At 46.2% G+C, this 15106-nt stretch overlaps 1 protein-coding gene across 3 annotated transcripts; it reads right to left on the minus strand.

Annotated features, from left to right (window-relative positions):
• Window positions 1-635: 635 nt before the first annotated feature.
• On the minus strand, window positions 636-11436 carry slc5a1 (solute carrier family 5 member 1). 3 transcript variants are annotated; one of them, XM_086151653.1, is made up of 17 exons: window positions 10948-11436; window positions 10689-10767; window positions 10221-10275; window positions 9907-10116; window positions 9060-9131; window positions 7950-8054; window positions 7807-7866; window positions 7490-7594; window positions 7302-7407; window positions 6592-6672; window positions 6287-6495; window positions 5372-5507; window positions 4533-4869; window positions 3745-3913; window positions 2103-2318; window positions 1903-2008; window positions 636-1829 (listed from the first exon to the last, which is right to left on the minus strand). In XM_086151653.1, the coding sequence occupies exons 4-17, from the start codon at window positions 10027-10029 to the stop codon at window positions 1615-1617; spliced, it is 2040 nt and encodes a 679-aa protein (XP_086007779.1). In that variant the 5' UTR covers window positions 10030-10116; window positions 10221-10275; window positions 10689-10767; window positions 10948-11436; the 3' UTR covers window positions 636-1614. The 3 variants fall into 3 exon arrangements, with proteins under 3 accessions (XP_086007779.1, XP_086007780.1, XP_086007781.1); XM_086151654.1 differs by lacking the exons at window positions 10689-10767; window positions 10948-11436 and having other exon boundaries at window positions 4533-4683; window positions 4762-4869; window positions 10221-10582; XM_086151655.1 differs by lacking the exons at window positions 10221-10275; window positions 10689-10767; window positions 10948-11436 and having other exon boundaries at window positions 4533-4683; window positions 4762-4869; window positions 8380-9131; window positions 9907-9975.
• Window positions 11437-15106: the final 3670 nt, after the last annotated feature.

Consider the following 15106-nt stretch of genomic DNA (forward strand, 5'->3'; position numbering starts at 1 on the left):
TCGCTGTCCCCGATGTACGGTGAGCGTGCCGGCCTGCGCTCGCTGCATTTCAGGCCTTCAGTGAGATGTTGTGAGACACAGTGCGTGAAGGGAGGAAGAAGAGGAGGGACGAAGTACAGGAGGGTGGAAGAACAGGTTCAAAATGTAAAGTAGTAAAAGGTGAGTCATTCCTCATCTCGCAGAAGTGGGTTTGTTTTGACAGGAAACGCCTGAATGGCGGACAGAGAATTCAAAACACAGCCGTCCAGCCGTGGACAGGGGGCGTCAGACTCGCGGCTCTAAACAACCGTCACCAAGGCGACCTTTGGATTCATGATACCGCACTGAGTCAGTCATGACACTGTCAGCACCAAATATAGATTATTGTTAACTCGTAAATACCTGAGCGATAAGACTGAGAGGGACAATCCGTGCCCTTCCGGCATCATGTAATGGAGCAATAACTAAGAGAGAAATGAAATCGGTACTAAATCAAGTCATCATTTGAAAACTCAATCATGAGAAAGGATACATCAGCAAATGTCCCAACAAACCAGCAACAGTTTCTTGATTTTCATTTCAACATTATTGAGCATTTCTTACAAGCTAAATACAGTGAAAAAAAGCACTGGAAACCTAATGATGCGTGACCGGCGGAGCAAAGAAGTTCGTCTCCGAGGCTTTAATAGCATTTATAGTCATCATCGCTTGAATCGGCAGCCAAATAAATCAGAGGCCGGGACCTTGCAGACAGAAAGGAGCGGCTTTGGAGGCGAGGCCTCGACTATCGCCCTTCCGTGTCCCATCCTGACATTTCATTCCTTTCGTTCGTCACCGGCCAGCGAAAGACTGAAACAAAGCCTTCCCCTCCCGCCTTGTCCTCGAAAAAAAAAACTTGGAAGGAATTCAGGGCCGAGTATTCAGTCTGAGTCGTCAGATTCGGGAGGATTCTTAAACTGATGCTAATTCAAATTTACTGGACAGAGATGGTAAAAGTAAAAAGGATCCTGTTGTGGTTACTTGTGAAACATGTGGAACTAAAGACATTTTCTGGTTTCGGATGACCTCGATTTTCTTTGCGGGCCTTCTCGTGTTCATAAAGAGAAGGCTTCCCTCCTAGAGTTCGAATGGGACAGATGTAAATGCGGTGGCTTTCTAATCTCTTTAGGCCTTTTTACAGCAAAATTTCACACGTGTCACACGTATGTCACTTCCTTTCAAAAAAACATGGAGAAGCAACGGCGAATAAACTGGTTTTCTATGTAGCTGAAGGATGGGTACATTAGCTGTCATCGTCAAATACTGGTAAGCCGCCCCGTCAAGTGAGCCTCGGTCAACAGTCTCGTCCGTACGTGAGCTCAAATGGCAAATGATATTGTATGAAATTAAATGTATGAATGTGGTCAAAAGTCTGCCCGGTGTCCCCCCGGGCAGCGAATTGAAAACGCTGTGTGAGGCCGGTGTGTCAGTGCTATTCATGAAGTGCCAGCAGAATTACCAAACAATCGGTCCTCTAAAAAGTTCAAGAGATGTTATAGAAGGGTACATGTGGTATATCATAACGGGCTAGTCACAAAATGCAGTCATTTTGGAAGTAAAGATCACTTAAGATCAACGGGCACCAGTCCGGCTTCTTTATCCGAAAAACCCGTGGCAGAAAATGGCCACGCACAGGAGGATGAGGGCATTGGCGTTGACGACGTTCCTCCAGAGTGGCACCTCGCTGGTGTCCGTCAGCTTCTTCTTCAGTTCCGCCTGCTCCTCCGCACTCAGCTTGGGGGACTTTTTCTGCTCCAGGCCGCAGAACCACATCATGGCCTTCTTGAAGAAGCCCGGCTCCTCCTCCGGCTCTACAATGAACAAGATTGAAAGTAGGGTATGGTCTCTCCTGCAGAATTGTGTGTTTTGGCGCGTGTCGGGCACCTTCGTCATCCAAACTGTCTGAATTTTGGTTCTCGGCCCACTCGTCGTTTTCCAGGTCCACCCTCTCCTCCTCGCTGTTCCTCAGGCTCCAGCACAGCCGGTACAACTAAACACAGGTAGACAGAAATGCCAAACAGCTGAGTCACACTTTGGATATTTCATGTTTTATCAGGCTTCATCTGGCGGATGATGCCACCTACGTGCTTGTCGTCAATGGGTTTGGTCATGAGGGAAACTCCCAGGATGATGATGCAGGAGATGACGAAGAGGATGATGGAGAAGTAGAGGTAGTGGACGCCACATATGATAGTGGGGCACTTACTGGGCGTAACGCAGCTGCCCGTCCCGTAGGCGAACTCCGCAATCATCCTGGAGAGGCCTATCAGCAGGCCGATCAGCAGGCCGCTGAACGCACCCTGCCGGAGGAAAGAAGGAGGGAAAATGCTGCAGATTCGGCCCATTACAAGTCATTTCGATCTTTTTGGTGTTTTTAAATGAAATTGAAATGGACGTGTTGATCAAGGCCAGGCTGCTTTGCTTTGCCAGCAGTGGAAATTTTCTCCTGTTCAATTCATTCACTTTATAAAGTAACTTAATAAAGGCTTTTTTGGTTTTAGTCAAGCAAGAAATGATGTTGAGCCCTTACAGTCATCCACCCCGCTTCCATTCACAACTGAGTAGATGCATTTTGTTAATTTTACTTTTTTTTTTTCCCAAAAACTCAGATCACATAGAGTAGTCCGGCTTGGATGGAGTTATCTCATGATGTGCCTAAATGACACACACACAGAATATATCTATCTGTGTGTTGCGTTGTGTATCGTGCACCACTTCAGAGTCCTGTCTGTTGCGCCTCCCAGGGCGGCCGTGGATGCGACGACCGTTAATTGGTTGTGAGATTGAATTGGAACATATGGATCATTATATGTTCATTATTTGCATGCATGCTTTTTATTTCCTTATCTCATTTGACAGGTTAATTTGGTATGAAATCTTTAATTTTTTTTTGTTTCTTTTTATTTTTTTTTTCACCATAGCTCAGCTTCAGTGGTTGCTGACGCTCGGTGATGTGATGCAGACTGACTACGGTTGTTTATTTTTACTTTAGTAAGGGACAAAAATATAATGAGTCCACAAAGCTTCATGACTGTCGTCTGACTCGCTGAGAGAGAGCAAACATGGCTCCGCTGCACCTGACTGGTATTTTACTCTTACAACTTTTTGTTATTTCTGTATCAATTGGAAAATAGATTGAGATTAAATCGTGACCTCCGGCACAGTGACACCAAAGTAATAACTTCTTCTTTTCCTTTCGACTGCTCCCGTCATGGTTCGCCACAACAGATGGACGTTCTCCATCTAACCCTATTCTCTATACCCTCCTCTCACACACCAACTAACTTCATGTCCTCTTTCACCACAGGTGGCGGTCTCCAAGAGAGTCGTGCGTTTGATTAGCATCCTTGGTTTTGGATCCCTTTCCTGGCGCAACCCTCTGCATTTATCTATGCTCGGGACCGGCTCAGAAAACACCGGCTTGAGCCCCCCTGCTGTCGGCTGCATTTGACAGCAAAGTTACGGCAATGATTACGATAGCTCCGGTGATTGCTCAATTGGATCACAGGAACGTTTGCAACCTCTGCAAACACATAAGACCTTTGGCCTTTTTTGAACTTTGTTAATTACATTCTTATTTACTATTACCATATCTGACCTTGTGACAGCAACCGTTCAAAGTTCAACACGCTTGCAACACGCATTAAGTTTTTCGAGGCCACAGCTCAAGTCAAGATAAAGTCAGCGTCATCTCATATTACGTCGCGTTAATATCAGCAAACTCACGATCTCGTTGACGCGTTTGCAGAAGATGGCGAGCATGAAGAGGGCAGCCACAGGCGGCGTCAGGAAGCTGGTGATGGACTGAATGTAGTCAAAGAGCTTACCGCTCTGGGCCGACTGCACAACAGGGATCCACGCGATGCTCACGCCAATCAGAATCAAGATGAACACCCTGTTTGTGGACAGAGTTCTACCGTAAGAATGTTAAAGATCCCATACGCCGACAATCTATTCTAAATTGTTTAGCACGTTTCATGACATCGGATAGCCGACACCCGCTCCACTCACTCTCTCAAAACATGTACGCCGTCGTTCCTACCGCGTCAAAGAGAATGATCTCCGTTCGCTCCATCACAACAGTGTAACCAGCAGTCATGGTTTGCATGTAGCGGTAACACACGGCCAGAGATGCAGTCACAAGGACCAGAAGTGGCCCAACAACCACCTCAGCGGAGACGCTTGTGTTTTGTTCGCTCCAACTGGACACGAGGCCCTGTTCACCTTGCCATGTGTACCGTACGACATGTCTGGACTCCTACGATATGTCCGGGCAAGGGTTCGTGCGTCCCTTGCCTTCGAAAGGTCAGTATTCAATCCTACACCCAATTTAGAACCAACCGCTGCTTGGACCTTCTGTGACAGAATTGTGTTGCAGCCGATTGGATTTTCTGTTTGGAAACACTTGTCAGGTGCCAGCAGATCATCTAAAACTGGGCCAGATTCTGAATTGAAGTCATGCGCGTGGGATTTGCAAGAATGAGACGCGCAGCAACGATCAACCCCTGGTTTACCTGCCGGCGATCATGAGCTCCCTTTCGCTGGCTCTGCTGCGGATCTTGGCATAGATGTCCATGGTGAAGAGAGTGCTGGCGCTGTTGAAGATGGAGGTGAGGGAGCTCATCAGGGAGGCCAGCATCACGGAAAGCATGAGACCCCGCAGGCCTGAAATACGCACAGCGGCGTGTTGAAAAACAGCAAATGAAACGAACGTGAGATCCAAAATTGCGGGCGTTCGCCCACCGTTTGGCATTAAATCCACCACCAGTTTGGGGTAGGCAATGTTGCTGCAGCCCACACTGGTGCCGCAGAACCTCTCACATTCTGCTGGTTCCACGCAGGCCACCATATCTGGAATTGAAAAAGTATCGTGAAACGATGTTCATTTCTCATGTAACTTAGTTTTGGACCCTGGAACTTTCAGATCTAGAATTTTTGCTTTTTATCCTTCTGGACTTTCCATCTGTGGACGGGTGTGTTCTGATTACAGCGTTTGTGGGGATCTCGTCCTGACATTCCCCAGTGAACCTGTCACCAGGAAACAGGCATGAAATTAGACACTCTCAAATAGATCTCCAAGTGCAACCTGCATGCTACTGAAAACGTGGCAGTTTTTCACTCTAAAGACTGTATGTCTGCTGGGGAAAAAATGTGAAATATTAAAGGAGGACAGGGCAGCGCGTCGCCATCATCTGCTCCCACTGTCAATCATCTAGGCAATTTGATTGCCTTCATGTCGGCACCAGCTAATTTATTTCCCCGTGTGAACAGCTTGCCAGACCTTTGCGTTTCTTTCTTCCGTCCCGGTGTAAATGCACAGAGTCGACACCTTCTAGACGCTTTGAGCACACACCAGTGTAGAGGATCCGGCTGATCATCCCGGGGAAAACCATCAGGAACATGGGCAGCAGCTTCAGGTAGCCGCACAGGATACAGCCGGCCTTGACATGGGACAAGTTCTTGGCCGAGAGGCAACGCTGGACAATCACCTGTGGAAAACAATGTGTCAGGACCAAGAGAAGGTCAGGGGTTTACGGACGCAGCGGCATGACTGGAAATCTCTACGAGCCTGATTGTTTCATTTTGTTTTCATTTTTACAGTGACCCTTTTTAAACAACTGGGGGCAAAAAGATCTGGCCTGAAAAGTCGTCTCATCAAAGAGACACATACCCGATCGCTACAATCCTGCAGTCAAGTAGGAAGAGAGATGCCCTTCTCTGGTTGCTTGGTCAGTTGCATGATAACCAATTCCTGCTCTGTAGTGCAGCACAGTAAGGGGTGCGCTCTGGTATCTGTAGCCTGTCCAGCAGCATCACAGCACTGCAGAGGACAGCTTCAACTCTGAGCACTCTGTAGGTTCTGACTAATGGATGTAAATAAAACACGTAGCCGGCGTAACCGCCCCCATATTTTTGGCCGCTTATTAACTGGTGTTGCGGCAACAACGTTCTGATCTGACACACTTTTCATGAATTCCTGCTGGTCCGGACCGTTTGCTGGTGCCTCGGTTTATTCACGGGGCCCGTTGTCAGCCGCTGCCGTGATGGCAGCGGTGTGAGTGGCGGACCCTTCCAGTCGTGAACAGTTCAAACGGCACAGAGGACTAAGATGGAAATTCTTCACGGACGGATCGGCTTGTTGTTTTCACACCTAACGTTCTAATGTTGTCCTTGAAACCCGTCTTTGCTCTTCAGCACAGATTAGGAAAAGCGACGGGGTGTACCGGGCGCATTTAAGGTGGTCGACAACATGGGTCCATCACCCGACCTGGTCAGCGCACCAGTACCACGTGGCCTGAATGGTGAGTCCGAACACCAGCCCGGGCCACGGCAGGTCCCCTGTGATCGCGTCCCGGAAAATATGGAAGGAGTCGGCCCGGGGTTCGTAGCAGCTCCTGCTGATGTTCCCCGTCTGGGTCGGGATGGATTTCATGTAGAGATCTTGGAAGTTCTGGAAACTGCCCACCTTGTTGAAAGCTGGGAACACCCACACAAGTGACATCCACGCTCAGAAGGGATTTCTGATTCTCTTTGTGAGTAAAAGGATGTAAAGAAAGGAAAATACCGTCTTACCAAAGCCCATCAGGATAAAGGACCCGACGATCATGATGATGGTCTGCAGGGTGTCGGTGTAGATCACCGCGGCCAGTCCACCTGGGGAATGTGAAGGAACTCACTGAGATTGCAGTTGAGTTTGACATTCAGTTGGTAGAAAATAAACAGGGGAAAAGAATTTTGGCATGTTCGGTGTCCTCCTGATATTAGTCATCAAGACATTGCAGCTGCAACTAATCTTTGTTTATAAGGTCACAAAAACAGAGCTACAGACACCCCGATGGTCCAGGTGTAACCCGACAACCTGCAGAAATGCTGTTTCTTTTTTTAATTCGGAAAGATTTATATGATGATTGTTTTTTTATCTTCTAATTCAGCAAATATGACATGAATTAAAAATCATTCATTCAGAAGACCAAAGTATCTTCGAATTGATCATGAAGTTATTTGTGCTTCTGTGTCTGAACGCACCACGAGGTGACACCGTAAAGCGAATGGTCCCGTCCTCAGCGGAGCAGTATGAACATATTGTGATGGACAGAGAAACCTTCCCTGCAATCGCCATGCACGGATGATTCGCCACCGTAATACTTCTGTCAAACACACGTATGTGTGTATGTGTGTGTGTGTGTGTGTGTGTGTGTGTGGTTCCTTGAAGACTTTAACCCCTGCTAACTACTAAGGCTTCTGGTGCAGTAAGTAAGTGGATTCCCCCGAACTGGAGGCACCTGTGACAGTGTACAGAGCAGTAATCAGTAGCAGGATGACAACGGCTAGGTAGATGTTTAACCCCAGGGCCTGGTTGATGAAGATGGCGCCAGAGAACATATCTGCCTGTGAGGAAGTGGAGGAGACATGTATGCCAGTAACTGAAACTGAGTTTCCTCCAGGTGGGGCGCGGTCAAAGTTTACTCACTGAGATCTTAGTGAAGACGTACAGAAAGAGGGACAGCACTGAGAGATAGATCCGAATGCGCTGACCTCCAAACCTTTTCTTCAGATACTCAGGCATGGTGACCACCTGAACAAACACACAGACACACACACCCACACAGACACACACCTGGGGTTTCACTCCTGTTTCTCCATCTTACTGGCAATCTAATGACCCAGAGGTTGAATTCAAAGCAAAGCTTGTCATTTAGCCTCAAATGTGTGTGTGTGTGTGTGTGTGTGTGTGTGTGTGTTTTCTGTGACTACACACAGCTAAGATGCCCTGGGCGTTTTTTTTACCCCAGCTTTAATATAGATGGGCACGAAGAGCCAGCCCAGGAACACCACCACGATGAGAGCCTGGAAGCAGAAGCAACCTGTCAGCTAACCAGAATCTGTCCGTGCTGAAGCCTCCTTCTAACCGCGGCTGCTCGTCCACTCACGTTCCACTCGAATCCACCGATGGCTATGCCTGCCGCTGCTGCTGTGCCCGCCAGGCCCACAAAGTGCCCGCTGCCGATGTTACTGGCAAAGAGCGAGGCTCCGATCTGCTTACAAAGAGAAATGTGGATCAAGTTCTGCAGCACTCGAGCGTGTTTTACACCAACAGTGGAACCTTAGATGTCATGATGAAACAGTTAGGAAAAGCACCACCGACAACATGTGTCGGACCGTCAGCGTGGTCGCGTTTCCTCATGGACAGACTCGGTGAGCCGTTACAGGCTCTCTCCACGTATTAGCGGTGTCTGCTGACAAATGGCCTTTAACTTCAAAATGGCTCATCTGCGACACGAGCTTCAGCCCATTAACCTTTTGGTCTTCATTTCCCCTGGTCATTTGGGATTATTTGGGTTAATAGCTATACATACTTACAAGAATAAACTCTTCCTGTTGTCCACGAGTTTAAAGTATTGCAGTTGAAAGGGTCCTCGGGATGAAACTGATTCATGACCGCGTTATTGTTCAAACTTTTAAAGTGTCTTCTCTCACCACGACGACCCTCGCAGCGCAGGATCCGAGCCTCACATAAGGTCCATGGGGGTCATGTGACTCGGTCCCCGCTTCCCCAAACGAGCGCGCCTTTGAGCAGCTTCTTCAGCAACAATCGTCAATACACGCTTGTGAATCCGCGGGGAGCTTCGGCTGAATAAGCAGAGGAGGTTTGGTGTCTGGTCGTCGTATCTGACGACCCCTCATCGTTCGGGCACCGAGGGGAGGCGCAAACCCAAGTCCTCCGAGGAGAGGCGGAGCGAAGCGGAAGGTGTTGTGAAGTCGTACGAGGACTTGGGCTGTCGAGGTTGAATCAGCCTGGCAGTGCAGTTGAATCTTCATAGCCACAGAGCAGCAGCGAGAAGATGAGCTGTCTTTATGTGTCCGTTTAAAAGAACAGACCCTTCGTGACAGAAGTCTAGAATTCTACTTCGGTGACTCGGGGGTTCGGATCATCAACCCTTTCCCGTTGCTTGGAAATTGTTTATCGGATCTTTATTGCAGCTGTAAGAAGAGCTCTTTTACGTGCTGTGTGTTTAATTGCCCTTCACGTGGATACGCACCGGCCACCACACCATGCTCCGCCCCGCCAGGAAGAAACCGCCAACGGTGGATCGGTTGGTTCGGACCATAGCCTGCAGCAGAGCAGCAAAACCCTTGGTGAGGTCCCTCACAGGCCCGACAGACTCACTCACACACACACACACACACACACACACACACACACACAAATGCACAAGGATTCTGCAGCTACATGGTGCTCAACAAGTACAAATGAGTCCATGAAAGTCATTTAAGCAAGGAGACACAGTATATCTAAGTATTATTAACTCTGTCATTAATGCAGTGCTTTTTAGAGCTCAATCACAAGATAAGAAAGACTTAGCAGCGGTGTAGATTCACAGCAGCAACAGTAACACAATCAATAAATATCAATATACATATAAATAGAGAGACAGTAAAAGACGACTTAGCAAAAGATGAGGAAGTGAAATCTACCCGTCTCCACTTTCTGATTGGCTTTCTTTCACTATTTTATTTCCTTCTTGAGGTCATTTATGTGTACCAAACTGCAAATGTCAAAATGTATCATATTTTTATAAATAAGCTTTTCCATTCACAATTTGTAAATAATTGTAAACCCCATAGTGAATTTAAATGCATGTCATTACATGCCGATATATTCAAGCCAGTTGCTTCCCTTTGGTCCTCTGTCCTCTGAATGAGACGCCCAACGCCAACCCCTCCGCCTTTGTTTCATGAATTTAAAAAGGCACATGAGACTCGATGTTAGTCCCCTCTCGTGTCCAGTTGAAAGGAATTTTACCAGCCACCTTCTCCGTCCTCGTTTGAAACGCATCCACCTTTCTGACCCTGGCATTACCCCCTTCGCACGCCAAGTCCACTCACCCAGACTCCGACGGCCAGCACCACCACGAAGTAAACCACGATGACGGAGATGTCGGCCGGATTGTTGAGCGGGGCGGCGCGCTGGCTCCTCTCAAAGGAGAACCCTGGATTGTCGTGGACCATTGTGACGACGGGGGCCGGCGATCCTCCTGGGAGACTGAGGCTCCTGCAGGGCCTCCTCCCTTTATCCCCTCCAGGTGGGAGGAGGAGCTGTCAATGAAGGTGTGCGAGCGGGGGAATGATGGCGTTCAAACAGGAGGGGGATAAAGGGAAAGAGATTTTTCAATGTGTGATAAATGAGCAAAACAACTTACCGGGACACTTTCAAGCCGATATAATCGGCCGATTCTATGAACTCACTCTTCATCACTTAGAAACAATAAGTTGAAACGTTTGCAAACGGTGCGGTTAATATTTAACACACAAGGAAATGCCTCAAGGTCAATTATCAGGGCTCTTTTTCCCATGAAACAGAGCCACAAAACAACATAAGCAGTGCTCTCACTTGATTTTTGTGGAACTAAAACAAGCATTAAAGACTCCATTTGAATTGTATTAACTGCTGGAACTTTTGGTTGCAGTAAAACCTTTAAAAAAACAATGTAACATAAAATGTACTTAGCCTCCATGCGTCTGTCAATAGGTAATGCTGAACTAAACTAAGCGGCAGAAAAAAAAAAACACCCCCTTTAAACACATTATATTTAAGAATCATATTTCAAACTGTCGAAGGTGAATTCAAATATGATTGATTTCCACACCACAAGAAGAGTTAAACAAACCGATTGCACTGAAATGAACGTCATGTTTGTCCATCGCATTGCGCCGCAGCCGGAAAAAGACTCAGGTCTTTCTTTCCTCCTGCAAGTATGAAAACACAAAATAAATAATAATGAAAAAAACATCTAACTCCACCTGTAACTGCCAGTCCACTTTTTTTTTATTGAAGCACTAGAATATTAGCTTTTGTGATAATTATTAGTCTTGTTTATGTGGTAGGACTAATAAATCCCCAAATGAATAACGCCAATCTTAATTTACCACAATGGAGAGGCAGAAAGAGGCCGGAGCTGCAAAGACATAACGCTCCCATTGTTGTCCACTAGGCGGCGCTGCAAGACCAGCAGCAGCATGTTTTTTGGAAGTCAGTTTGGTCGCCGTGGGCTGAGATCGACCCGGTGGAAGTCCACGTCTCAGCGCTCTTGGGCGCGGAGAGAAGAAGCATCAAGCAGGTGGAACTCCTTTTTTTTATTTCACAAATCTATACACACAACAAATCTGTTTATCCAGGGGAAACACAAAATATAAATGGATACAAAAATCAGACAACCATTAAAAGAGTATATCTAAAATACTTTCTATGCTGATACACATACACCCAAATCTGTAAAGCCTTTTTGTTTTCAAAATGAAATTCGTTTGTACTGCCCTCCTATTATGCACGCCATTTCTTGTGACGCTGTAGTGATCCGCTTCCTGAAGAAACCCTGGTGAGGCCAAATTATTCTGGAAAGTCGCCCAACCGAATGAAACTACAAAATAATAAACGCGAAGATTCCAGTGTTTTCCGGGTAACGTTCCCGTCTTTATTTTTTTCCCCCACTCACTTCCACGCCGTCAATTTCTCAACCACCCAGCACGCCACACTTCCGCCCTCTGTTAGGGTTTCACAATAAGAGCCCCAAGCATCTACTGTGGTTACCACTTATAACCGGAACAAGATCAAAAAGATATGTTACACTGGGAAATTGACTCCTGTGGTTTCTGTGAAATACACGCAGAATCCATTTTACATTTATTTTACTATCGCTTGTACGCACAACTATTTTGGCTAAGTGTACAAGCCTCAGGAGAAGGACTGAATTCTGCCTGCAGCTGCAGGATAAGGACACGTTTCTCCCCTATGAAAACCGCACCAAGGAAAAGGACTTTGTTTCTTTTTGAACATCTTGTGTTGCTCTTGGGAAAATGTCATATTCACTAAAGGAAAGCAAACATCACGGTGTTTCCTCAGGAAGCGAATCACTACAGCACCACGTGAAATGGCCTTCAGAATAGGAAGGCAGTATGAACATATTTTATTTTGGGCCAATGAGTTTAAATATATGGGTGTATGAGTATCGGTATAAAAAGTATTTTAGTTATACTCTTTATATGGCTGTCTGATTTTTGTATCTATGTATATTTTTGTGTTTGCTCTAGCTAAACAGATTTGTCGTGTACATAGATTTGTGAATAAAATATATATCGCAGGCCGTAGCCAACAACAGCTCTTGCTCATTAAACAGACGTTTCACCCTCCCCCGGGTGTTTCTCTGACTAAAACACTACAATATAATCACAAGTGACCATTACCCTTCAGAGGTTGAGCAACCAATATGAGACCGCTGCCGACCAAGCTTTTACAATCTAACGATTTCTTTTTATACTGAATACTCCTGTTTTCAGGTAGAACTCCTGAGGCGGGAACCCAGAGTGTGTTTCCGGGTGAGGCATATGGCTGCCGGATCCGAACTCGGACCCGGACGGGCCTCCGCGGCGGCCTAAAATGACCGTGCGGCCTCTTCCCTCAGTGCCTTCATCAGCATTATACATTGAAAAAGAAACGCATTTGCTCTTTTGAAGGCCGCCATTGTGCAAACATCGTGAGGGTTCCGTTTCCTGCCTCCGACGCTGAGCGGGAGGTTGTTTTCCCCGAGCCTGGTCTCGCAGGCATGTTTCTCAACATCACTTGGGAATCTGCTCAGGTATAGTTAGGGGAAATGTGATGTTCAGTGACTTGTTTCAGACATTGTGTTGAGGTTTAAGTCGGTACATTTGTTTAAAAATAGAGGAATGTCTGTCCGTTTCAAGTTTTATCTTGGAATTATATGTCAAAATGTGAACCGACCCGCCAGTTCAGCTTGTGTCTAAAACTCATGGTTGTAGTTCTCTCAGTGCCGCTCGTGATGAAATTAAGTTTGTAATTGCATTATGTACAAATGTGGAGTCACAGGAACTCTATCAACCGTGAACAAAACTGGGACAATTAAAAGATGGGATTTACGTGTGTTTGATGCGACGGAGGTCGTAGCTTGGAGAAAAGATGATTATCAATCGTTTTACTGTGCATTTCTATGCCAGAGCTGTGTCTTCACTGTTGCTGAGCATTTTCTCTCACCACATTCTGCAACCGAACCAGAGGAATTGTTAATTGGACCACATGTAAATCTGAAGCTCCAGCTGAAGTCCCTAATTAGAATTGCAAAGCGATCAAACAAAATCATGGTTTGTAGTCATGTGATCCCTCTATATATCATCCAACCTGGCATTAATTTTTATTTTTATATCTAAAACCAAGTAGTAGTCATCAGCCATTGTCACATTAACACTTTTAGCTCGTGTCATTGCTTGACTTTCGCTCATCAGTTTTAACCCCATCTTTTCACGAGCTTTTGTTGTTTTATTTAGTGATTTGTTATTTCCCTCCAGTCACTTCTTATTCATTTATGTATTCATATCATTTAATCTTGATTTCAACAGTATGGAAAAATGCTATCTGTTGAAATGGGTTTACTCAAACCCATTTTGTGGCTGCAGGCTGCTCTCGTTTAATAAACTAACTTTTTCTTATTGAAAGCTTTTAGAATGCTCCTGCAGAACCGTGATTGTATACAGTTTGTCAATTTAATTATTCAGCAGAATGTAATCAAAACAATCAAAATAATTACATTTATTCATTATACTGTATTGTTTTGTTAAGTGATTGTTCTAGATAATGTCATCAATGGAAACACACTAAGGATCATCTTCCTGTGCATCGTGTATTTGCAAGTGTATTTGCAGTCCCTATGTCCTCTATTGTAAGTCGCTTTGGATAAAAGCGTCTGCCAAATGTAATGTAATAATGTAATGAAAAGGATGAATTTCATTCACCTCTCTTCTTGAGCGTACTTTCAATATTCTGGACTTGTGAATCTTTCTAATCTTGTATATTATATATTTCACCTGAGAGCTTTTGTCTTTGTTGCTAATCAGTAACGTTGGGTTTGTTTGTTTTTTCTGTAAAGACCGTCAGGTTGTTGCCCTCTTTGAAATGTCGTACGCAAACAAGACTGCCGCCACATTATTTGAACTGCAGCTTTTTAAAACACCTCAGCAGGAGGGGTGCACGCCATTTCACGCACGTGAGCAAGCAGCACGTGCACGAGCGCAGACGCCTTCCCAGCAGAGGTGTCGAAGCAGCAGTTGCGAGTAAACGCATAAGATCAAGAGCCAAGTCAATAGAACTGGTTTGAAATGAAGGGGCTGAAGAAAAAGAACAAAAAACCAAGTAGAGGTGGATCCTTTCAGACATGTAATGGCTGGTTCACCTGCAAAACCAGAAAAAAGGAATGAAGAAACTTTAATTATTGATAGCAAAGGCTGATGGAAGGCCTGAGGGACGTCGGAACATTTATTCATTCATGATCTGTTCCCTCATTCCTCTGCAGCCTCGGGGATGCACTGTATGTGTGCGCGCACACACACACATACAGTGCATCCCCGCATGTTATTTTCAATTGTCATCACAGCCTTTCTCCAGCTTACAGATCAACCTCTACCTCAGGGAATCAGAATGCTGGACAGAAGTGATGGGCAGCTCTTCACCGTCAAATGATTCAGGGCTCCAGGTAAAACCACCATGGTGTCCACCGTGGCGCTGCAGTTTGCAGAAGACAGTGCCCTTGTAGCATTGTCAAGTCAGATAGATCGGACATGCTGTCCGTATGTCTGACACCCGCCCCCCAAAACAAGTCCTGACCTTTATTGAACTTGTGCCACATGGACCCCCAGGTTTGTGAAGACACGGCTAAAACCAGGACGACTCGGAGATGTTCTGTCCATGAGGGTGCCGCTCTATAGGAAAGAGAGAGGGTTCACCAAACAGCCTCGACACAAGCAGCACATTCCTCTGCACATGCCGCACAAGCGCAGTCCGTTCCAAGATTGGGCTCTTCCAATGTCAGAAGACCCACAAGGACTAAGAAGGAGAACAGTCACACACGACCACCAGTGACCGCTGACTTGGATGGTCTGTTACTGGTGATGGTGTGGGTCTGGAGATGGTGTGTTTCTGGTGATTGTGTGGGTCTGGTGATGGTGTGGGTCTGGAGATGATGTGGGTCTGGAGTCGCGGTGCTGGGTGGAAAGGCTACTTCACCTGGCCTGGTAACCTGTC

Source organism: Fistularia commersonii, chromosome 9, assembly GCF_037954325.1.
Source record: "Fistularia commersonii isolate RoL2024-O1a breed Wild chromosome 9, RoL_Fcom_v1.0, whole genome shotgun sequence".
Lineage (NCBI taxonomy): Eukaryota > Metazoa > Chordata > Actinopteri > Syngnathiformes > Fistulariidae > Fistularia > Fistularia commersonii.